Source organism: Lissotriton helveticus, chromosome 11 (genome assembly GCF_964261635.1).
Source record: "Lissotriton helveticus chromosome 11, aLisHel1.1, whole genome shotgun sequence".
Taxonomy (NCBI): domain Eukaryota; kingdom Metazoa; phylum Chordata; class Amphibia; order Caudata; family Salamandridae; genus Lissotriton; species Lissotriton helveticus.
Genome location: NC_136072.1, coordinates 602,611,268 through 602,636,717, shown reverse-complemented (window position 1 = coordinate 602,636,717; position 25,450 = coordinate 602,611,268). Strand labels below are relative to the sequence as shown.

Genomic DNA, 25,450 nt, shown 5'->3' with positions numbered 1-25,450 from the left:
TCTACATTTGATGATCTTCTTCTATCAGGCAGACTTTTACGATAGGGCCACAACCAGAAACTGTCCAGCCCTAAATGGCACTTATCCAAATTCGGAAACAGAACAATGAAAAACATTGGAATGGCCTTCCAAAAGCTCTATGGCTTGAACAACGGAGACCTCCTTCAAATGAAAACTCTGATGGCCCCTGCTTCAACAATGAGGCTTGGTTTTGACTTGTTGCATTCACTGCTGGACCCCCCCCCCACACACACACTTTTGGAGCGATCTCGTGCTTATTCTGTAATATATGCCCACTTCTCTTGCATGTGCTACCCATACATATTGTCCTCTGTGAGAAGTTGGCCTGGTATATGATGTTCACTATTCTAGTGAACACCTTGCACCAGTCCAAACAACCCTTATGGTGATGGTTGTAAGTCAGCCAGCTGTTTTACCATATGTAACCCCTTGAATATCAAATGAAAAGACACCACACAGGATATATATAAAATATATATGTATTTATTTACTAAGACACTCCTCTGAACTCTTTATGAGATCAGAGGCCAAAGCACATAACGAGATACTTAGTCCGAATACGTTAAGTTGCACAATTTACAGTTAGGCCCTAGGGGCGAAGCAAACCATATACTAAGAAAGTGGTATAAGTACCATGGCACGAGAAAAGGAAAGGCCTAGGGCATAGGGAATCGCTGGGGCTACACCATCTGAACCTTAGTTTAGAAGTAAGAGGCCCACAGGCGGCGCGTGCAGTGTCTTTACACACACGTGTGAGTCAATGCGAACTTAGAAGTTAGAAAAAGAAGGATTCAGGACACTTCCGGTTTAGCTAGGAGGAAACAACTAAAAACCTAGAAACTTGGATAGTCAATACCCTTGGGAGCACCGAAGTACTCGCGTTACCTCACCCACGGACGGCGGGTGCATAGGTGTGAAGATGTGTCGGGTTTCGTCGTTGAAGCCTATGGAGACCTGGAGAAAGATGCTGCAGGCGACCAGGAGGAAGATGTCCGGGTGGATCCAAGGGTGGATCGAGGATGAAGAGGACCTGAAAGCAGAGGGGACAGAGTCTGGGTCACTAGCCAGTGACCGGGTGGAACCAGGAAGGAACCAGACGACGTCGTGGAGCAATCAGGTGCTGTCGTGAAGCTCGTCTCTTCAGCCACGCGGACCAGGAGGCGTCGAGGACGACCAGGTGCTGGAGGCGAGCTGTCCCACGAAGGTTCTCGCCGATTGTAGGGGTCGACTGCCGGATTGGAGTCAACAAGCCTTGGCAAAGGAAACCCACGCAGGATTCAAAGAAGGCTTCTGGTGCAGACCAACAAGGTCTGAGGTGCCTTACCTTTGCAGGGAGGCAAGGGCCAGTCTGGAGCAACCAGACCAGCGAGTTGATTCAAAAGGATTGTCGTCACAGAGGCTACTAGCCAACGGGCCATCAACCGGACAACGCGTCTAGCAGAACACAAGCAGAAGGGACCCACGCAGAACTCGTGGAGTGTGGAGGGCTAATCTTCGGTGCAGGTGGAGCTCAGATTAGGGGCTTCTCAATCCCCCGTGCACAGCTTCGAGGATACCTCGGGAGCTGCACAGTTAGCAAGTTGCAGGCTTTCCACGATGTCCGGTCCCACGTGTCTCGTCGCCTCCACGGATCTCAGCTATGCTGCAGTCGTGAAGAGAGGGTCAGAGAGGTCTGGAAGTCTGGGTCTTGTCAGGCTCTGTGCTCGGGTTCCGGCGGGAACGTCAACAAAGCAAGCCGTTGATTTGCTGGATGGTGCCTGGTTGCCCAGGGTGGTCACTCCTTGGCCACAAGGGAGATTCTTCAGTCTTCAGCTTCAGCAGAACGTCGAAAGTCCAAGGTTTCTTGTCAAGTTTCAGTTCAGGATCAAATCTAAAGTCTCAGGACTCAGCTCCTACCTTTATACAACTAAAAGGGTCTGGATTACTTTCTAGGTCCCTCCTATGGGTGGGACCAGGAAGGGGGGTGGTTACACCCCCTCTCCTTTGTCCAGTTTCGCGCCAGAGCTGGGGCTGGAGTTCAACTGGTTTGAACTGGGGTATGCATGAAGCACCTAGTGTGCCTCAGGCAGTGTCTCAATCTATTCAGCCCTCCCTGTCCCAATACACAAAGTCCTGTCTGGGGTGGTGCTCGCACCTCTCCAGGCAGGAAACCTATTGTCCAAACATCCGTGACTGGAAGGACTCCCAGCAGCAGGAGGTCAGACTTGTGTCTGTGGCAGCAGCGTCCATTTTGTGACTCTGGGGCTCTGGTTAACTTTAACCGGGATAGTCAGTACTAACATGTCTTCTCCCTCTAGAAGGGTGGAATGCTACTCCCGTCGCTAGAATTGGCGAGGGGGTAGTATTCCAAAGCGTATGACACCTTACACGACATGTTTTGATAAAGCCAAACCAGAGTTAGCATTTAACTGCGAGGTTCATAATGCACTTAAGAGTATATGGTATGGCAATATCATAGAACAGCTATAAGGACATGGTTCTGAAAGCTGCAGACAGGCTCAGCTCATGCTAGAGCACCATCTCACACATAACCAAGCACTCTGCCTCCGTGATTGCTAAGGCCTGCCATAGGAGTGACTTATAGGTTACTTTGTGTCTATATAGAAGGGTAGATATAGGAATACTATACCTAAGCAAGGGGTGATTACACGACCTTGCCCCAGCTGAGTGATCAGCCAGTTGTGTCAGTTTGAGTGGCCAGCCAGGGGTGGCATAATACATGCTGCAGCCCCTGGTAGGCCTTGGTTACACCTATGCCCTGGGCACCTATGGTGCACTTGTACAGGGGCTGATAAGGTGACCACCTCCCAATTGTGGATGTACCTAGAGTACATGGTTTAAATTTAGAGAGAGTGCATCTGGGCTGTGGGTCTGATTAGCAGGCCCACAGCCACATCTAAGTCGAAAACCAGTAAAGCAAAGCAAAAAGTGGGGGTGACCATAGGAAGCAGACCCTACTCTCCTACATCCTCCACTGCATCTTTTTTGTATAATGCTCTAGGAGACCAACCACATTCGTTTAATGTTATGCTTTATGTTATGTGTGTGTTATCTATGTGTCTTTTTTACTAAGTATTTTGAATATTATTCTTTACTGTGCTTTGAAGCCATGTCCCTTCCGCTATCCTGTATTATCAGCAATGAACAAACATGGCAGTGAAATATTTATGTTTTGAGGTGATACAGGATGCGCTACTCAGCAACATGGCTGTCTTTTAACCACCATGTCATAAATTCTTTATTTTATTATTTGCTAGTTAAAAGCCAGTGGAGTGAACACATACAAAAGACTTTGTGTGGCTTGCTGTCTCTGCCTTGGCTTCACAGTCACTCGGATCATCCATCTTTCAAGCTGGCTGCCTTCGATCCTGGACTTCTAGAACTCAGTCATCAGATTTCGAGTAGCTTCAGTGAGTTTTGTTCTTGCCATGTAAAAATTGGTATTGTCAAGCTGTGTAAAAATGTACATTTAGCATGCTGGAATCGGGCTCGTTTACGAGACATGGTCACTCTTGATTTTTTTATGTTATGTGATTCCATTAGGTAATGGTATTTTTTTAAGACATTATCTTTCACCATTCAAGTCTTACAAATCAGTGTCCACGGTATCTGTTCTGTTCAGTGATGATGTACTCTTATGTAGGCTTCTATTTCATACTAGGCAACCAGTTTCTATAAATTGCCACCATTCTTATTACTTCCTTCAATATTCAGTCTATTCTTGGTTATTCATACTTCTATTTCTTGTCAATTGCCACTGTTAATTTCTTTGTAGCCTCTAATTCTTCCTTTCTGTTTCCCATTTCTGTCTATATTTCCCTTATAGTGTGAACCCTTAGCTGCTCTTTCTGCCAACATTTGGTTTCCCCTCTTTTTTCTTTCTCTATCATCTCTCCTCTTTTCTTACCCATTTCTATCTTGTAGTTCTAATTTACAACTCCTTTGTGGAACAATTTTTTTAATCAAATTGTTTTAAAGGAAAAGCACACGTACACCTGCCTACATACCAAGGCCAGCAGGGTGCGATACAGAACCCTTGGGACTCAACCAGGTACCTCAAACTTCAACCCCCTCGACACCCCTAACCCAGAGCCAACCACCGTGCCGGAGCTCACTCGCAAAGCATTTCCAATAGCAGGGAAATGAGCTGACCACTGCTAGGCCAAGCCCTAAAGACTTCCATAACTTCGAACTTCAATTTTCCCCAGGGAATAGCGGCTTTCGGATCTTCCCTTTGTGCACGTAACCTCAATTCTCAAAGGTATTTAGGGCAGGTAACTTCTCTAAATTAGGTGAAGTGTTGTGTTAAAGAAGGCCACCAATGTTTCTCAAGATATTTCCCTCTTTGGTCCAAAGTCATGGATATCCTTTCCATGCCTATGATAGCCCAAACCGTGTATGACCAGTGCCCGCGCTCAGGAGTTATATATACTCCTTCCCCAAGGTGCCAGGCTTGCCTGTTTGGCTGCACATAGGAGAATTGTGAGGAGTTTCTTCTTAGGGGATCGAAGTGGGTACCAGGCTTGTCTGATACTCCAATATGCAGGAAGCCTGAGGATGGGGCAGTCAAACATTGTGTCAATGCCATCCTATACCTCTCCTCATTAACGTGTGAGTTTAGGACTGTACCACGTCAAGTGCAGTAGTGACCCAATCCCTCTGCACACAATGTAAGTCATTTAAACAAACTTTTGTGGACTGTTTTTATTTCCTTTCTCATTCCTACATATTTTCTATTTCGATTTCATGCTTTTTCCTCACTACCTTTCCCTTACCCCATCTATTCCACATATGCCTCAGAAAGTTAAGCGCACATGACTCGCATGTGGTGCGACCTGCAAGATATACGTTTGGATGCTGAACATATTAGTTGTTTCATCCTGCTGAGGACGATAAATTGAGTCATCATTGGTGTTATAGTAAGGCATATTAGTTACAATATTTAGATAGGACAAAACTGGCACACCATGCCAAAAAGTCAGTCAGTCTCTCTCTCTATCTCTTTCTCTTTCTCCTATTTCTCTGTCCTATATCTCACCCCCCCTTTCTCTCCCTCTTCAATCTATGGCTATTCCTCTGCATAGTTTTCCTAACCTTTCCATCTTTTTTCTTCTATTATTTCCTCTGTCTTTGTTTTAATCACCATTGGCTTCGTTTTCATTTGTTTGTCTCCAGCTGTCACTCCTCTTTCCAAGGCGCTCTTATTCTGCACCTGGCTCACATTTTTTGCTCCTGCTTCCCCTGCTTTGCATGCTTCTCCTTCTTACCTCTTGCCTCTTACTTTGCTTGTCTCCACCTGTCATACTCTTCGCATTTTTTTCTCTTTCTGCATTTTCAGGAGTTCCATTTTTGTTTCCATTGACATCCGGTTCCAAAGGACAGTGGAATAGTGGACAGGAATGAAAAGTATTGGTCTGTCCCTGCTCTTTACATCTATGTCTTGCACGCCGCTGAACATTTTCTCTTCCAGCAATGTCTTTCCCCTCACTTTCAAATTGCCCTCTTTCACTCTCTTTCAATCTTTTTTTCTCTCTGCTGTCTTTTTCCAATCTCACTTCTACATCAACAGTTTCCTTTTATAGCTCTGGCTCTCCCTCCTTTTCCAGATTACTCTCTGCACCCATGTGGAAGACAGTGTGTGGATGATTAATAGTTCCTCAACTGCACCTACTTTAGTATCTTTAAGCTGCCTGTGGCTTTATTTAGTTGAAGCTTCCATAGAACTATGTGTTCACCTCCCATTGGTGTTAAATAATGAACATCAGCGATACAATTCCCATCAGCTGTATGAGCCCTGGATGGCAAGACCGCTATAGATGTCCAAATATTGTTAGTGACTGAAAACATTACCATCTGGATGCTTGTCCATTTCAGCGGCAGCTTTTGTCAGTTTCACATCTGTTGTAAGTGGTATTAAACCGAAAGAATTGTATTATGGCAAATGGAACACTTTGTTGATGTTGTCAATTACTCCTAAAAGACTAGAACCAGAGCACCTATAGCCCTGGTTTCTGGCCTCTCTCTTCCCAGATCAAGCCATACTTATTTGTCTTTAAATTAATGTCTCCCTTTTTGTTGTATCTCTCTTAAAGTGCAAGGTATGCTTCCTTGAGGTGGCTGTCAAAATTGTCTTGTAATTGATTTTCCCACTTGCCTTTTCTTATTTTTATTGAACTTTAATTTTCCAATTTTTCAGCTCCTGAATTGCAGTCCCACTGTGTGTTGCTCCTTTCTCTGTTCCCGAAAGGCATAAATTCTGATTGGCGCATAATGATTTACCACTTGGCGCTGCAGAGCCCTCATGAGATCATGCGTGCGAGCAGTGTTCGAGGATTCCCCATCTTGCTCCATCACCTTGCAGAAAAGGCCTATGGTCCGATTCCCAAGATTCTCCTGTATGTGACCCTTTCACTTACTGTTCTTTGTTTCTGTGAATGTTTCCCCTAGATCCGTAACACGAAATACTGCGGGCTATTGTCTTTACACTGACTGTGTCTTTGATGTTGCTATTGCGCTGTGGCATTAGTTATTGGGTATTGGTCTGATGGTGTTCGGAGCAGAGACAAAGATCCGGTTGCGTCTTTGCTCATCCTCAATGACTTCAGAAAGTGACCATTGTGAGCTCAAATTGGGTTCTATTTGGTGTCTTGCCTTTTTAAAACATCTTCTATAAATGACTTTTTTTAAATTTTAATATTTGTGAGAAGTCCCAAAAGGAACATTGAAATGTAAAGTTTTCATTGCCAATCCATGCAAGTATGACATTTCTGCCAGGATTCACACATAATGTACTGCAGTAGTAATAATCTATTGGGAAAAAGAATTGACCAAAAACGGTATCACATTTGCAGTCTAACCCCCGTGCCAATATGAACACGATATTATCATCCGTAATATTTTAGTGAAAAACACTTTTCTTGATGGGATTCACAGGACAATCTTTTGAAACAGCAGGTCCAAGCATTCAAAGCTCTGTTGGCTAAAAAAACAAGATTCTTTAATGGTTCTCCGGGTGACATGAGCTAGTTAAGAAACGTACAGCATGTTTGGGAAAACAGGTATCATATGAACTAAGAAGCTGCTAGAATCTTACTGGGCCAAGTACCACACAAAGGTAAATAGGCTCCCTGTGTTCACTACATGTGAGCCTGAAAACAGCTATTTTGTATCCGTGATGTCAGCACTGCACCAGCTAAAACTTTAAAGCAAAACATTTGAGAAATTCGCAATGGAGCTCACAAGAGGTAAATTGCTCAACAGAAGCTATTGCGAGGGTGTGATATAAAAAGCATGTTTGCGGGATCTGATCAATAGCAAGTACAGAATAAAAGGGGATGAATATGCCTTGATGTACATTAAGGGTATGTGTGTGCGATAATCTAGTGAGTAAAGTGATGAACTTTACATTGGTTATAGTTACTGAAGTTTATTATCCAATAAGGGCGAGCGAAAGAAAAAGATGGATGAGATGCGAAGAGGAAGAGAAAAACGTTTTAATGTGAAGGGATCCTACTATGCTACTTCACTGTGTACATGCCCTCCTTCCCTTTTAGTTAGTTTCAATTGTTAGTTGGGTTGAAGTTAGATGAGTATAGTATAAGTCTGCAACCAGCTGACAATTCCTTGAAAAATGGACGTGTACTTATTTATCCAGAACTGCTCATGACAGTCAATTATGTTGTGAAGGATCCACTGCCAGTATGGTAGCATTAGCTCTAGGAGACTGATTCAGGGCACTGAACTGAGACACATTAATCAAACTTACTTTTCTTGCAAAGTGATAGATGTATTTACTTGTGATGCTTAAGGATAACTTTATTGATATATGTATTTTTTGTATGACAGAGATAAGGTTATGGATGACTCCGATTTGGTAAAGAAGGAGTTTGCAAACATCACTGGGAAGCTGGCATGTGGCCTTTCTGGTGCATTTGAGCTCGGGAGTCCTTCTGTGGAACCACTCTCGGAAAACATGGATTGTCCTCTCCTCAGCGGCAGTCTTACTGTGACCTCTCAACAACAAGCCAACAAGCCTTCTATTTCAGCATCTGTTTTCCAACCATTCATTTGTCTGCTAGAAAAAAGCATCCCAAGTCCAGTAAAACTAGGCAAGTCTTTTCTGTTATTTTGCATTGTGTGTTTTTAACTCTTGTGCCGTCTCAGGGCTTTAAGCATGGTACTTGGACCCAGGTTGAGACTGTTCAACCTTATCTCTTCAGTTTCATCTCAGTCTCTGCACTGTTATATTAACTTTAAAAACCTTCTGTGTTACTGCGTCTTCCACCTCTAGGTAGTTCTTCACATGTTGCAGTCATAGACTTCAATAATGTTAAACCAATGTCATTCCTTTCTTCCTCACTCTCTCATTCCCCCCTTTTTTATTCGCTCTTTCCCTTTCACTCTCTTTCTTATTTGGATAGTTTATTGCAAGTTTACTGTGTGGTCTTTTTCCTTTGAGGGGAAGAGGTTGCAGGGTGACTGAAACACATTTTTATACTATTGTGAGACATATTAATTTGCCTGCGTCCCATGACCATGCTAAGAGTATAGGTGTGCATTACATATGACTTCATAAAGCACTTTTAAATGAAAGGAATAGGAGCCATTAAGTCTGTGTCATGGTAGGCTCCACTGATAACCTCACTGCCTGACAGCTGTTCGGCAACAAACCCCAAACTTCACATGAACACACACTAGACAAGGTGATTAAAGCATTAGTAAAGCACCTGCTGCACCCCTACACGCACCATCTCACCAGAGTTTGCACACCAGTATGAAGATACTACTTGTCCCCTCCACTTCTTAAGTACCCTTTCATCCATATATGGGAGAAGCAAAGATCACTCATAACTCAAGCTGTTGCTGGCCAAACATAGCAGCATGGATAATACTGTGTGCCTGATAATAGGAGTGAATTCTATTAAAATGACAAATTAGCCTTTGAAGTCCAATAATGTTAAATATTATTCAAAACTATTTTCTCGTTTTTAATAAAAATTTACTTGACTCTAAGCTGTGCAGCTACAAAGAGTGATTTGTGTGACACCCAAAGATGAACTTATTGTACTTCTCACCTGATACCACATCACAATAAATATAGAAGACAGGTCAGGAAAGAGGACGTGACAGGCATGTCAAAATATCATTTCAGCTAGGATGACAAAAATACAAAACTCTCTGCCGTGATTGTTGATGTTAGAATCCAACATTTCTAAATTACCCAATGAAGGAGTGAGTATAAGAGGCATGAACAAAATAAAAGGAAATCAACTACTGATCTATTCTATAATGTGAAGTAAATTTAACTTAATGGAATTTCATTAGAATGCAAATGATTGATACACAAAAAATGACGTCTTAAACTCTCAAAATAATATTCAAGGGAAGGAACTGGTTATATCATAAAATTGCCCAAACTAAGTTGGGGCTGTTTTCAAAGTGCAGAAGCCACTGGTCTGAAGAGCTTGATTCGGAAATTAGAATTTGAGAAGGGGGTCTATACCAATCATCTAGCACAAATATTTAGATAAACAAGCCTATTACAGTAATGCATCAAAAAACTTCTACAGACTTCATTGGATGCCATCAAAAATGAGAACACTAAATTTTTTTTTAAAAACAGACTTGTAAAACAAAAATTGTAGTTTCAATGCCAGAGCATCACCAAAAATAATGCCTTTTCCTAATACTGGGATTAAATGTGATTGCTTTCGAGGTTCTTCAACTAAAAAGTGCGATTTTACAGAGTTGTGATGTGGTCACAATCATAATGAAGCCTGTTTATGGACGTGGAAGTATACAGGAGACCAGGAATTCCGGTTTGGGAATCAACCAAATATTATTTTCTTTTTTAAAATAAATTAAGTGAGACAGTACCTGATGAAATAAATAAATATGCCTCCTGAGACTGTACCATCAGCTGCCTTGCACACTTTTATAGTTTTCAAATTACCAGTTTCAGGCTGGTAATTTGGATAGACAAGACAGCACTTACACACTGAATAGAGTGTTTGAAAGGTCTCCTACCCTAATCTTAAAGTTATAATCCAATATCCAGTTGCTATTTAAGTTCGATTTGAATTTGCATTTGCACAGTTATGCATTGATACAGAAAGAACGTTGTTTTGTATGTGATCTAGATGTGTAATATATTATATTTAATTTGCTTTGACCAATGTAAGCGTTTGATGGAGTGGTGGAAATATAAAAAAAGGGACACAAAAATATTCATCTTCTCTACTGTCTTCACTGTCTTCTTATAATCTGTTTAATGTCTCCTCTTTCTATACCATTTTGAATCTTGCCACGTATGAAGTCTCTAGACCAAATAGTAGATCAGTTGCCTACCCAGAAGTGGCATTTTGTCATATTTTTAGATCATTCAAAACATACTTTATAACAAGTTTTAGCGTAGATCTCCTATTCACATATTTTGTTTTTATTTGAGACTCCGGGGTCAAGCTTTTGCAGAAAAGGTCTACGAGTATGAGGGTCAGATTCATTTACGAAGCATATCTTCTTCCCTGTTTGGTGAATATAGACATGTTCTGGTTAGAAAAGTCTTGCAAAGGCACTTGTTTCAAGGACCAAGCACTCTGAGGCAGCCACAAGTTGGTATGCAGCACTTTACGGAAACCTCAAATAAATTATAATAAATATGAGTGCCAGCGACATTTCTACAGACCGTCTATCTTTGTGCAGTTGCTCCCCTTTTTGTAATTCCTTAAAGTGCTGTAAAATGCCTGCTTCACCTCCCTCTCCATCATTGATAGTTGGTCAAGAAAAGCAGCATCTATGAGATAAGGTCAGGCTTTGATTTATGATTACTCTAGAGTACATTGGAGAATTGCGGAGATTTTTTTATTTTCTGTTTCCATCCACAGCTTTTATTGCAAACATACCACAACTCTGTAGACACCTTGATTTTAGTTCTGAAGAACCTAATGTGAAGGAGGTCATCAGAGCACTACTGAACTTGATGGAAGACCCCGACAAGGACGTACGCATGGCCTTCAGTGACAACATCAAGCACATCTTGGAATCCACAGACTCCGAGGAGGGTTTCATAAAAGAGGTAAACTCTGACCTTCCTGAAAGGCTTTTTTAGAATGAAGGCTTTAGCTCGATGGCCATATTTTTCTTTGTTCTTTAGGCCAATGGCTTTAAATCCTGTGCTATCATGTTTTGTGTTTCAGTTTTTAGTCTTGAGAATAAAAGAAGCATATACCAACGCTAAAATATCCAGAAACAATGAGCTGAAGGACACCTTGATTTTGACAACGGGGGATATTGGAAGGTACGCTTGGATATATTCTGTTTTGTTGATGTGACTTCATGCGTAATAGTTTGTTTGTTAGCAATGGCACAATTGTAGGAAGAACAAACCTAATTGAACTGAAATCTTATTCTTGAGCGAAAAGCTCTTTGTGTATCAAATGAGGAGCTCTTTGCTAATGGATTCTGCGTTGGTTGATCCAAATTCCAATTTGATATTTATCGCTTCTAAAAACTATAAGTACACACATTTACATTAAAATGCGGTGTTCTTTTTCTGACAATGTCAAGCAATGGAGAGTGATGTATTCTGTAATTGTACTTTTAATTTTTCCCTTGAAGGGCAGCAAAAGGAGAACTAGTACCATTTGCTCTCTTGCACTTACTACATTGCCTGCTGTCTAAGTTACCTTCTGTGGCTGGAGCAGCCTATACCGAAATCAGGTCACTGGCCGTAGCCCGATCCATAAAACTGCAAGCCTTCTTCAGCCAGTACAAGAAACCAATCTGCCAGGTGAGAGACGTTCATGTTGTAGCCAAGTGCCATGAAGCAGGAATATTTTGTGTTCCATTGGAGATGGAGGACAGAAGCAGTCTGTAACTACTGAATTGAAATCGCTGCAGTAATTTTAGGAGCACAGAAACCGACAGCTGCCTACTTCCACATGCTACTTAGAAACTTCATGTTACTTTTTTTGGTAAATCTTCCACAGTGCTTTAATTTAGATTTTCTACTGACCCATCTACTTGCTAGTTCTTTTGAAGCTAAACTCAACATATATGTATATAAATCTTTCTATATAAATTACATTTCTGTGAATCATTAGAAATATTTTCAATCATATATGTTAAACTCAGAATTAGTGAGATTAGCCAAGTTTGGCAGTATGTCAAGGGGGTCTAGTGAGATCATTCTACACAAAAGAGGGGTGAGAGCTTGTAACTCTACTGCCCCAGGCCCCCATGTAAATTCAGATGTATACACAAAAGGGGTGTAGAGTACACAAAATCAAAGTCACAAGACAAACGCAGGAAAATCCATAAATTGGGAAAAACTGCCCTCATTCACATACCGAAGTATGTGACATGCTTCATCATTGGGCCTGCTTACAATACGCCCTGGTGTAGCCACACTCAGGGCGGAGCATAAGGGAGGGGAAAAATAATAAATTCCACACAACGCTACAAATAACCAAAAGACACAAACAACACGTAACATGTAGTGTGATGAAACCAGTGCCAATCACCATATAATTGAAATAAGTAGTGCGACAATAGTGCAGTAAATAGGAAATGTTAAAACTGATTAGGGGTGCCAACTGAAAGGATTGCTTTATTAGACGTTACTTGGTACCCTTATCAGGATTAAAAAGAGAAAGAATAGGATGGGAAATGTCTTGCTAGAGACTGAAAGATCCCTCAAGACTTCCCTCCAAACACTGCTGTGGTCAACATGTTTCGACCGATTTAATCGTGCCAAAATTGGTCACCCCGGTCTTCGTCAGGACTGTCGCCTATTATTTAACTAGTAGCCCTACCGTAGTCCGGTTTCGTGGGCCCCCCAGATATGAGCCGGTCAATCTAGATCCATGCCCTTCTTGTTGCGTGTTAAGGCTTGTCCCAAAGTGCGGGAACACATTTACTGAGGGGAAAAAAAAAAAGGAAAATGTCGTGGTGTGATATTAGCCCACAAAAGCCCTCTCCTTCCTTCCCCCCATTTTTCTCTATCTGCCATCTCATTCTGTGTCATGGTTTCTGTGATCACATTCCTTCTACTTGAATTGTGACCCAGGGCTATCGGCAAAAATCTGCTCGATGGCCCGAATCAGTATATTAGTCTACTATAGTTTGCCAGTGTACGTAACATTAGAACTGACTTTATAACATCACCACCAATGCAAACATCTCCCCGTGATGTCCCACTGTGAACTCTGATCTGTTACCCTTAGAAGATAAACCATGATAAAATGAAATAAAGTAAAATTGTTTGTTACATTACTCACCGAGTCCATTTAATTTATGAACTCGAACTGGTGTCCGGCGGGAGGGTCCCCTGAGAACACAATCTATATGCGCATAGTTAAGAGGGGAAAGAAAGGAAGAGAAAAAAAGCGTGTTACTTTTACATCTCCCTCGCCCCCATGTTAAATTAATTGGTAACTCGAATATCGATCACGTTATTTGCCCAGTCTCTACAAAGGAGTACGACCTCCTCATACTCTTTCTCCCCCATAAGAGTGGATCACCCGCTCCTTACCGTTCCGTGGGAGGCGTCCTTCCTCTAGCCCCGCTATCCGTAACACCGTGCAGTTAAGGTGTGTGATTTCAGTACGGATTAAAAGGCAACGGAAGGCGTTTCCCGGGTTCTACGTACCGCGTCCCACGTGATGCAACGTGGAGGTGCGTCGCCCTTTGACTTCCGTTACACGTTCCTGCAGTATATCCTGGGAAGTGTAGTCGGATCTTGGCCCCGACATCGGAGAATGTATGTTGGTGTTAGTTTTCATGACAATTTCATAGAACGGTGTTCCTTATCCCGAAGTTAAGGGACGGAAACGATAAACGTCCTATTTACATCATGAATGGGAAATTAATAAGTGAAAATCTCAGTCTATCTTGCGATGGTAAAGGGGTTCACAATACTTAACCATACCCACTTATCTTGTTTTATTTGTATTACTGTAGGTCCCGTTTGCATTACCAGCATGACTTAAGGGAGGAGGAAGTGGATGACGTAATTGAGGGAGAGTTACCATCTGTAAAAGACAATGAAAAATATATTTTCTCTATAGTAATAAGTTGAGGATAGGTAGAACCATATATTCTATAGTATGAAAACCCTTTCTTTTTTTCAGATACCTTTCTCAGTATTTAAAAAATAGAATCATTTCTTAAAAAGAAGTCTAGTATTTAAGAGAATTCGAGCCTAGCAGTAGCTCAGTATTCTGCATAGGAGCAAATTCAGTTTAAACAGAGAGATTTAAAATGCTGCTATGCTGTTGGAATATGTACATGGGGCCAGATGTATAAAGCATTTTAACTATGGGAAATGTTCTGATTCCACATTTATAACTGTTAAACTGCTTTGTTGTATGCTCTAATCCCATGTTGGTGGTCAGTAAAGTTTCCTCAACTAAAATAGGATTCCATATGGATACCGATTCAGTATATTGGAGGAGTGTCCAAATACCAAATAGATATCCTTTATATCAGTCTTGGATGCCCGAAATCTGGTTGAAAATCAATGACATTTTTACTGATCCCTCAAGTTGTGGTGGACATCTATTCATGAAAGGGAAGTTAAGGTGAAAAATGTGTTGGGGAGTAGGCAATGGCTAACACTCCTACAAAGAAGTACACTTTTCTATTTAAAGGCAACCATGTTTACTTTAACAAAAGGACTGCATTAAAAAAAGTTTACTTTATTAAAAGGCATTCACAGACATCCTGGTCTGCTGACCCCGGAAGGCCACTTTCCTTGTGATGGCCTCCAGTCGAAGTGAGTCTCAAGTTGCGAGCTATCATATGAATATTAATTAAAATAGGTCCGATTGCGACCCACTCCTAATTTGAATTTTCTGAACTTACCTATTTTTCCATAGGTCAGTTAAAAAAATTATTTACTGGTCGCAAAAATATTGGTAGTAAATTACGACCAGCATTTTGAGAGCAGTAAATACTACATCTGGCCCATATTGGCTTTTGTATAGGGCAGTGTTTCCCAGACTGTGGGTTGTAACTCACTGGTGGGTTGCAAGTCGATTTTTGGTAGGTTGCTATATTTAAAGATTCCTTTAAGTTCTGTATTTATCTTGGCACATTTATTGTGCTTCAGAGATAGAGGTCATGTCAGTCTATGTATTTTGACAAATTGCTGCTTATTTTTTAACTTGATAATTGATGTTTACAAACTCCTCTCACTTTGCAGTCAGAAAAAGAAAATGTATAGAGAATTATGAGACAATCTTGCGGAGTTCAAGGAGTGCGAAAGGAAATGTTGTCATTTTGTTTGTAATGCACAACAAAATGTAAATAACTGTAAATGACCTGTACATGTTCAGCAGTTACAAAAGCAAACATCAAGCACATTTTTTGTGATTCTGAAGTGCGCTGGAAACAGATTTTAATAATAGCAAAACAAATCAGGATAATTTATTCTGTGATGCACAAATGATAAATATTTACTATTTGCACACATCATTTGTGTGCAATATAGTTTTAATTAGTAAAGCTTGTATGACTACGCAAATTTAGCAGCCATTTAAATGAAAAACGAACGGCCTGTAAATGACTGCAACAAAATGCTCTAGTTACATTAAACAATCACCCACCATATTACCATTAAAGCTAGGTGGGTTGCAAAAGTTTGTTGATCTAAAAATTGGGTTGTGATTGTAAAACGTTTGGGAAGCACTGATATAGGGGCATAAAAGACTCTGTTTCCAAGTCATTCCTCAGAAGCAAAACAAGACTTAGGGTATCTCAGGAAGCTTCAGCTCTGGAAACAGTGTCCGTAATGAGGGAGACGGTCACCCTACCTTTGAAGTAGACTGAAGTCCCTTAAAATGTAAAAAAAAAATGGTTCCCTTAAAATTATTTTTTTTTCATCTCTTTACGAAACAGAAGTTAGTTTAAACAGATTATACTAGAGGTTTCTCTATAAGGGCAACACTTTGCATCACTCTTGCCGTACATCTCTTCTCCAAGAAACAGAGACTTTAATGAATGAAGCAGTGAAATACAGGTGTGGATTCAAGACTATATGCTAAGGCGGAAGGTCCTTTTTCAGGACTAAGCCATAAACTCAACCTACAAATTATTATTAAAAAAAAAAACTTACAAGGTCGGAATCTGAGAATGGTAATGTATAACCAATTTCAGGATGCTTCATTTCACATTTCAGTCAATCCTGTGATGAGGTGATTCCTAAGGTTTTTAAAAGGGTAACCGTTCTGAATTTAAGTTTTGCCTTTCAGTTTATCTCCCACCCACAGTTATTCTGAAGGTTCATGGCATTAGTAGAGGATAGGTACTTTTTCTCTTACCTAGATGATTGGTTCATCAAAGCGGAGTTCTTTAAATCAGGGTATGTAAATTAGAAGGATTTTCCTCTGTTCGATAATTTGAGAAAGTTTGCGAAATGGGAAATGGTTTTTCCACCCCAAGAATTGGAAGCAATCATTAATATTGAAGCTGCAGGTTTCTGTCCTTGACAGTTTTTTCCTAGCAGTTTCTTTTGGTGAGGACAGTGAAGCTGCTTTCCAGCAGCATGACTTATGCCATTTTCTAGTACTGTATACTAAAAGGCCCTTGAGAATGAGTAGATCTGTGAAAGCAGACCTGAGTCCACTTTAATAAAAGTGTTTGTTTTTTTACAAAGACAGTATAACCTGTTCCCTTGTGGACGCAATTGAAAAAGGAATTCCTTGTGAGGTGACTCCTTCAGATATGACAGTGGTATGACCTATTTCTCTGTTGGGGCGACGGGGCCACTTGGGATATCTCACAGTTCAAGGTTGGTGGGCATTTATGAAGCATAGTCTTGACATCTGTGTGTTTGAGCTCAGTGTAGTACGTCTTGCACTGAAACTAAATTGTAATAATGGCGTAACACAGATCAATACTAATTGGGGCAAATAGTAAAACAGCAGTGTACTACCCGAGGAAGCAGTGTGGTATAATGTACAAAACACATTTTGAAGAATGGGATTTATTTATGAGTTTTGGTCGTACAATGAGTTTAGAGCTGATGCAGCCATGTCCAACACCCTACCCAACAAAACTTGTTTTCTAAGTTTAAAAGATCTACTAACGTGGGGGGAACAGCTTTATGAAATATTCCCTACCTGTACAGGGGGGGGGGAGATTTGATTGGCTTTGATTTTAAAGGAATTTCTAGTGGCCCAAGAACATTATGCACCCCTTTGGTGCTAGAGCAACCACTTACTTTGAAACGACCTTTAGATGCAGTCAAGTTGTAAAAACGGATATGTTAAAAAAAAGATAAGGGATTAATTAAAAAAAAAGGTTTCACAAGCACTAAGGGCACAGCTATGAACTTAGAATTCACAAAGGCCCTTAAACTTCACCACCTCTACCAAATTTGGAGTTCTTGCCTAACTGTAGACGAGTGCAAATATGTCTGTTATATTTGTGCCAGTGCAATCACTGAACGTACATATTGAAGAATTAGATAGATTTATGGTATTCATTTTTCAAAATAGAGCCCTGCTTCAGATTTTATTCAGTATACCCAGCCACAACATTATTATTCAAGTGCTTCCAAAAGGCTATGTTTCATAGTTAAGACAGTTGTGCCAGCTTCAGGAATTATCACGTTTCTTTGCTAGCATGCATGTTTCCTCCTAGAAGTATCCTAAAGTAAAGTGATGTGTTTACCTTTCCAGTTTCTAGTGGAATCACTGCACTCCAGTCAGAGGGCTGCGCTCTGCAGCACGCCAGGGCAGAGCAACGAGACACAGAAGCAAGAAGTGGCTCATCGCAGAGAGGTGGCTCTTGACATCTTATCTGAGATCGCCAGTGTATTTGATTTCCCAGATCTTAATCGTTTTTTGACAGTAAGTTGGGGACTGCCACATCGCACGAGTGTGGTCAGCATAGGCACCACCTTGGTACCCTCTATGTGTTGCTTTATGACTGCCTCTGACGTCCTGGCAGAGCTTTGAGATTGCTAAGGTTAGGGCCTTCTCTGTCTGCAATAGAAATACTTTGTCCTTTTGTCTTGATAATCAAGAGCTATGCTGAGCTGATGTTTGAATCTTTTTACTGACACATTGTGTGTAGTTTGGGATACCTGTTTTGAACTGGGCCCTCATTTTTTCATTAGTCTTGCTGTAAGGAACATCTGTACATAGGACACAAGTGGCTTCTGGAAAGAACTTGTACACTTTCAAAGTGTTATTGAAGCCATTGCTTTGTCCTAGTTCCTTCCTCCTGTCCATGCAAAGCAAACTTAAAATTCACTGCAGAAATGCATTCCCCAGAAGTATGAAGCTTGCACTGACCTGTACTCACAGGTCTGCGCCACAATTATAGTCCAGAGTCGGGGTGAGCGAACATATCAAGAGGGCAATTAGCAGCTCTTAACTCTACACAGCATGTGGACAATCAACCTGTTAGCACACTTCCATCTACTCTGATTCAATAAGCCAAATAAACACATCCACCCTTTCTGTCTGCTTTGTCTTCCTGCCACTGAATGTTGAATGCAATAGACCCACAGTAGTTAGTGCAACATTCTAAGCACTGCCATTGGCTCTCCCAGTCTCAGTGCAACAGTCTAAACATTGTCATTGACTCCCTAGTTTTAGCATTCTGTGCATGGTGCTGATGGGTATAGTCCAATATTTATTTAATTTAGTGCATTTATATATTGTGGACCTAGTTGCGGGACAAACAAAGCACTTAGAAGATGAGCTAAAGATATGTAATTCAAGGATATTTACCCATTTTTATGAGCAGTTGAGGTGCCGATTACAGGCAGTTGACTGGTAGTGTCCATAGCACATGGGGTATATATAGAGTGGAAGTACTTGGAGTAGGCTGCTATTCCTGAGTTTAGAAGCAAGCATAAGGTAGAGTAGACGTAGAGCTAGTTAGGTAGAGGGTGAAATTGTCTGTGGAGTTTGGTTCATAGTTTACTCCTACATTTCTGGGGTGATGGGAGAGCCTTGGAAAAACAGGAAGGTTCTTACAAATCTTGTATTTTTTGTTCCTTTTTGTGTGCTTTCTTGATTTTCATTCTTGTCAGGGAGGTTCCCAATGTGGTGGTGGGAGTAGCTGGAGCTGGAAAGTTTGAAAGATAATCTGTGCTATTGCTGTTGATGGCTTTGAGTATGATGCACCAGGTATTGGAGGGGTCAGTGCAAACTGGCCCCTACCTCTTTGACTATTGATTAGTCGAGCTGCCTCATGAAAATCTGACTTCAGGTGGGTCATGCTGGGTTCGTCGTCAAAGAATGGGATAGTAGAGTTTGGACGTGGAGCAAAAGATGAAGATTCAATCAATCAATAGATTTGTAGAGCGCTACTTGTCACCTGTAAAAGTATCCAGGCGCTGTCAGGATCCAGTTGATTAGCCAAATAGCCAGGTCTTTAGGGACTTTCAGGACGCTGGTAGAGAGGGGGAGGTCCATAGATGAAAGGGTGGCTCGTTCCACATCTTCGCTGTTTGGAGAAGGAGCGACCTCTGCATCTGCTACATCGGATGTGGATGGGTGAGGGTTAGAGAAAGGGACGTGTAGCGGAGGTGGCTGATGGAAGTTTAGGTGGTGGTTCAAGTAGGCAAGTCCATAGTCATGTAGGGCAATGTATACATAGGTCAGGAGCTTGAACTGACATCTTTTTCTGCACAGGGAGCTAGTGGAGTTTCCTGAGGTAGGGGTGAAGTGGGTTAATTTAGGAAGATCCAGGTTTAGTCTGGCTGCAGCGCTCTGCATGGTCTATAGTCGTTGTTGAAGGTGAGCTGCGATTCCTGCGTAGAGAGCGTTGGTGTAGTCCAGTCAGCTGGAGTTGAAGGCCTGTCTTGAGCTTTGGGGTAGACATCTGAATATCTTCCGAAGTATGCGGAGGATGAAGAAGCAGGAGGAGACAGAGTTGGCTTGAGTCGTCATGGTTAGCTTGTTGCCCAGAGTGATTGCCAGCATGGTCAGTAGGGGTAGGAGTAGGTCTGCGGTCTACCAAGATGCATCCCATGGGTAGCTTTTGTTTCTGAAAATCAGTACCTCTGTCTTGCCCGTGTTGAGTTTCAGGTCAGTTATCCTTCATCCAGTTGGCAACGTCTCTCATGCAGTTGTGAAAGTTGGTCTTGTGTTGGTGGTGTCTTCGGAGAGAGAGAGAGGATGATGTGTGTGTCATCTGCATGGATAAGATGTTGGGCCCGTGGGTTTTGGTGATGCTCGCCAGAGGTGTCATATAAGTGTTGAAGATGGTGGGGCTGAGGGAGGATCCTTGGGGTATGCCACCAATGATTTTATTGGGTTCGGAGGTGATGGGGGGGAGGGCAGACTTTTTGCATTCTTCCGGTGAGGAAAGAGGCGATCGATCTGAGGGTGACTCCCTGGATGCCCATGTTATGCAGCCTTGTGATGAGTGTGTGGTGGAAGACAGTTTCGAAGGCTGCTGAGAGGTCTAGGAGGATCAGAGCCACAGTCTCTCGGTCGAGTAGGGCTAAGATGTTGCAGTTAGGGCTGTCTTGGTGCCGTGGTTGCTGCAGAATCCGGATTGGGAGGAGTCGAGTAGGAGGTTCTGTTCCAGATGTGAGGAAAGTTGCTGGTTGATGGCTTTTTCTAATACTTTGTCAGGGAATGAAGCAGGGAGATCGTTCGGTCGCTGGGGTCTGACGTTGGTTTCTTGAGCTGGGCCTAGACTTTTGCATATTTCCAGTCCTCTGGAAAGGTGGCCGTGGCAATTGAGGTGTTGAACAAGGTGGTGAGTACGTGGTTGATTCTGGCTTTGTCTGAAGATGTGGTGAGGACATGGGTCGATTGGTGCCCCTGAGAGGCCGAGTTCATGATGGTGGCAGTGTCCTGTGGGGCGAGCTGACTTGGTTATTCGGATGTCTGTGATGGTAGCGGGGTCGTTGTGTTGCTTGAAAAAGTCAGTGGTCTTGGGCTGGGGTTTGAAGTGTCTGTAGATGTTGGTGATCTTGTCGTGGAAGAAGTTTGCAAGGTTGTCGCCAAGTTCCTGTCAGCGGGCAAAATTGTTTGTTGCAGCTGAGGGGTTGAAGAATTCTTTGATAATGTTCAAGAGTTCTGTGCCGTAAATGGAGCTTGATTTGATGCGTGAGGCTAAGGCCTTTTTCTTCAATTCTCTCAACTGTCTATGGTAGAGGTTGAGAGCTGTCTTGAAGGCGTTCCTATCAGTCATATTCTTGCTGTCTCCTTTCCAGTTGTTTACAGTGTCGTTGTGTGAGGTCTTCAGTCTACAAGCTAGACTGCTTGGTGGACGTTCCATAGTTGTTGTTGCGGTAGGAGCGATGCTGTTGGCGCAGTTGGTGATCAAATTGTTAAAGGTTTCTGACATTCTGGACTTGGTTGTTGAAGGAGATGGGGTGGGTGGTGTTGAGGGTGTTAATCCATGTGTACTTAGAAACTTTGTTGCAGTCAGCGTTGGGCAGACTGGGGGTGGAGGTCCGTGAGCTGGTGATGTTGAAGTGGTCGATGGGGTCCAGGTGAGTTCCGTGATGTGGCTGTACCTGATGCGGTCGCTGAAGGTGAGGATGGGTCCTAGCGTGTGGCCTGTGGTTTGCTGAGATCGTGGGCAAGTTGTGCGAGTTAGATGTGGCTCAAGTTGTCGAGGAGGTTGGTAGTGTTGATGTTATTGTGGTCATCAAGATGGAAGTTTAGGTTGCTGAGGAGAATGTAGTTGTTGGAGTCTATAGCGAAGGGGGGTGATGAAGTTAGCGATGATGTTGCAGAAGGCTGGACGTGGTCCTGGAGGACACTATGCGAGGGTACCCCTGATGGTGGGTTTGCTGCTTGTTTAGAGTCGGAAGTTGAGGTGTTCCATGGCTTGAGTGATGTCATTTGTGGTGGCGCTTTGGATGGATTTCTTGTGTATGATGGCGATACCTCCGCCAGTCTTGTTTATGTGGTCGCGGTGGCTGATCTTGTACCCTTCTTGGATTGTGGGGGCAATGTCGGGTGCGGAAATGGGGATGAGCCAGGTCGCAGCGAGGAAGAGAACGTCGGGTGTGAGGGTGGAGTTGAGGACTCAAATCTCTGATGTGTTTGCATAGTGAGCGTGTGTTGAGAACCGTGCGTGTTTTTGTTCAGGTGGTGTCTGTGATGTGTGCGGAGTGGGGATGGTCGGTGGGCTGGTGTGTGTGCTGTGTCAGCTGAAGTAGCAGTGGGTGCAGGTGAAAGGTCCTACCGAGGAGCGTAGGTTGGTGTGGTGGCTCTGTTTGTTCCGGTGTCCGGGATTTAGGGTGTAGGACTCGAAGATTGTGTATCTTCTCGGGACGGGAGGTCCAGGGGTCGTGGTGCTGGGCACGGTCATGCACAACTATACTTGCCTTTGGCGTGCCTTCAGAGGGCAGGAGACAGAACTTGATTTTCTAAAGTAGGCTCAGTTGTATTTAGGTTTGTTGCTACTGATTTCATTTGTCCTATCAAGAAATAGTTGATTTTGACTTAAAAGCCTAGTGACTTTGTACTTATGGTGAAGTCATCTTTAAATGTCAATATTTCTTTTTGGTCTTAAAATATTTCATTTGTAATGGTGAATATATTAATTTGTTGTGGATGATCCTCTGTTTTTTTTTCTCAAGCTAATGAGCAGTTTGGAAACCTTGCTAGTCTTATCAGTGTCAGTCTGAAACTGGTTCTAAATCTTGTGTTTGGCAGTACTGCTTAATATACAAATTGATTGTCATTCTGTGATTCAGAATTCTGCCATTTTAAACACTGCAGTTGTGCCTTTAGGAAACGTGCAGGTTGTAGGTGGAAATTGCAGCATGCTTTCTTTTCCAAAGGGAAACATCATCAGCATCGAGTTGTCTAAGAACTAAAATATAATATAGTCAGTAGTGTGCACTAAGGAAACGAGTAATATATTTATTTGTAGCCTCAAGTATAGTATTTGTAGCTAAGTATAGATGTGCAGATTGCTGTTCAATAATTATTTTTGCCTTGTTCTTGTCTTTAAACAGCGAACCTTACAGCTTCTACTCCCATACCTGGCTGCGAAGGCCAGTCCTACTGCCTCTGCACTTATTCGCACTATAGCCAAGCAACTGAATGTGAATCGTCGCGAGATCCTGATTAATAACTTTAAGTACATCTTCTCTCATCTGGTCTGCTCCTGCTCCAAGGACGAGCTAGAAAAAGCACTTCACTATCTCAAGGTAATCTGCTGTTGACCGCATTTGAAGTATATTTTACGGACTCTTTAGGTCGCATAGTGTTTGGGGATGGCAGTGGTGTTGTACCTTACTATAAGATGCAGTTGCTGGTGTTCATTTCAATGGAAAAAGTTACTTTCCAGGATGCCTTGCTGCCACCTTTGTCTGTTTTTGTCTGTGACTGAGCCTTATGTCTATCTTTGGTGGCTCTGAGTGTAGCCTGTTGATTGTTCCTTGGGTCACCTCTGCTGCTTAACTGTTCTGGATAGTGCCAAGTGTCTGACTGATCAGTGTCCCAGATCTTTTATGCTTGGAGCTCCTGTGGCTGTACCAGCTCAAGGAATGTCACGTTTAGATTGTGTTTCTGGTTTGTCCTTGATGGAGTCAACCGATTCTTCTGCGTACAGGTTGGTTTCTGAACGGCGCAGTTGGAAGGAGCTCCCTCTGTGTCATTTGGGTCAATAGATTATCCTGTTGGTGAGCTTACTTCCTGGCTGTCCTCTAAAATTTGAATGAGCCTGTCTCCATGAGAGCCCCTGGCAATGATCATGGTGTCTTACTGTTCCTGGTAGTAAACTTGTCATTCCACTTTCAGACAGTAAACTTACTATGCAGAAATATGACTGGATTTTACACTACTTTCATAGATAGCTAGATATTGGTCACGGATGAAGTCAGTACGGTCCTTTTATCTATTACAGGTCCCCGCCTTCTGCAACACCTTCTGTTGAGAAGTCTTAATTTTTTACAAATTAACATTTCATTATACGTTCCTGATACACAGGACTCCAGCTCTACTGATTTCAGAAATGAGAGACCTATAGGGGATTAGATGCCGATTTAGACATGCTTAACATGAATTCATGTGGTGTCCTCAGTAACATCAGAATGCCCCTGCAAGTTGATGGTGCTTCCTATCCTTTGACAGACACTGTGCTCATACAAGGACTCAGACATTGAGAAGCAAACCCATTTTGAAAAACCTCTGAGAGGATTTTGTAGAAAGACCTGGAATTGAATAAAGACTGTGTTTGCATTGCAGTTTGAGGTGACACTGAAAGTCGCTTTGTAATCCTGATCGGGTCATATGCTATTACTCAAAAATTATTTTTCTGTGTCTAAATCCAAGCTGAACTTTGTGGAGTTGTCAATATGAATTTTCATCATCCTTGGAAAGATCAGTATGTGTTTTTTACAAATGCATTGCCCTTTTGGAACTCAGTGTGCCTTATGCACTAAATTAGAGTTAAATATAATTTCTCTCCTCTCTTAGTGTTTAAGATGAGCTGTTGACCCTTTCCGCTTTCGATTTTGGCTTTTTGTTCAGAATGAAACCGAGATTGAGCTGGGCAGTCTCCTGAGGCAGGACTACCAGGGCCTTCATAATGAGCTCTTACTGCGTATTGGTGAGCACTACCAGCAAGTCTTCAATGGTCTGGCAATACTGGCCTCATTCGCGTCCAGTGATGACCCGTATCAAGGTCCGAGGGACATCACATCAGCTGACATCATGGTAAGAATTCACTTGCTTCATTTCGGTTAAAGAAGTTCTGATCTCCAGGTCTAAGGATTCAGGGGCAATCCTTCTAGCTAATGTTGCATCTTGCTGCTTCTTGGAATCTCAGGAACTAGGTACTAATGCAAGCTCCCTGAACAGCCATGTACCTCCTGTTTAGGCTGTAATTTTCCTGTGTTTGTGAGGTCAAACTTTTCAAAAATTACTCTTGGAGAGTGATACAAGTTTCCAAACTTGGATACAATCAACACAAAAATAACACACATTAATAGCTCAATCTGCTTTTTTTTTTTTTGTAGAGTTTTATATAGCGCGAACTAGACCCGAACCGAATCAGGTATCAGAGCGCTTTACATAGCACAAGTTACGTTTTACATGAGGACACACACTTCCATTTTTTTAAAAAAATTTTAGGCACGGGGAGATTAAGTGATTTGCCCAGAATCACAGGAGGTTTTGGCGTCGTTACCGAGACTCAAACCCAGATCCCCAGGTCCGAGGTCGAGCGCCTTAGCCGTTAGGCTAACTCCTCTCCCCAGTCTCTGTCAGTTGCTTTACATGTGATAGTGTTAATGTCAATCAATCAATCAATCGCTCAATCATTTGTAGAGTGCGCTACTCATCCGTGAGGGTCTCAAGGCGCTGAGGGGTGGGGGGGAGCAGCTACTGGTCGAACAGCCAGGTCTTGAAGTCCCCTGAAGGTCAGCAGGTCCTGGGTCAGACGCAGATGGGTGGGAAGGGTGTTCCTTGTCTTGGCGGCGAGGTGAGAGAATGAT

At 42.4% G+C, this 25,450-nt stretch overlaps 1 protein-coding gene across 2 annotated transcripts in view; it reads left to right on the top strand.

Annotated features, from left to right (window-relative positions):
• Positions 1-25,450, top strand: part of ATR (ATR checkpoint kinase) — a 340,021-nt gene that overhangs the window by 71,703 nt on the left and 242,868 nt on the right. For both annotated transcript variants that reach the window (XM_078666419.1, XM_078666418.1), the window contains exons 8-16: positions 3,279-3,431; positions 6,218-6,416; positions 7,867-8,129; positions 10,905-11,095; positions 11,217-11,317; positions 11,638-11,809; positions 17,703-17,873; positions 22,967-23,161; positions 24,486-24,671. In XM_078666419.1, coding sequence (XP_078522545.1) covers positions 3,279-3,431; positions 6,218-6,416; positions 7,867-8,129; positions 10,905-11,095; positions 11,217-11,317; positions 11,638-11,809; positions 17,703-17,873; positions 22,967-23,161; positions 24,486-24,671 — 1,631 coding nt within the window. The remainder of the gene's footprint in view (positions 1-3,278; positions 3,432-6,217; positions 6,417-7,866; positions 8,130-10,904; positions 11,096-11,216; positions 11,318-11,637; positions 11,810-17,702; positions 17,874-22,966; positions 23,162-24,485; positions 24,672-25,450) is intronic.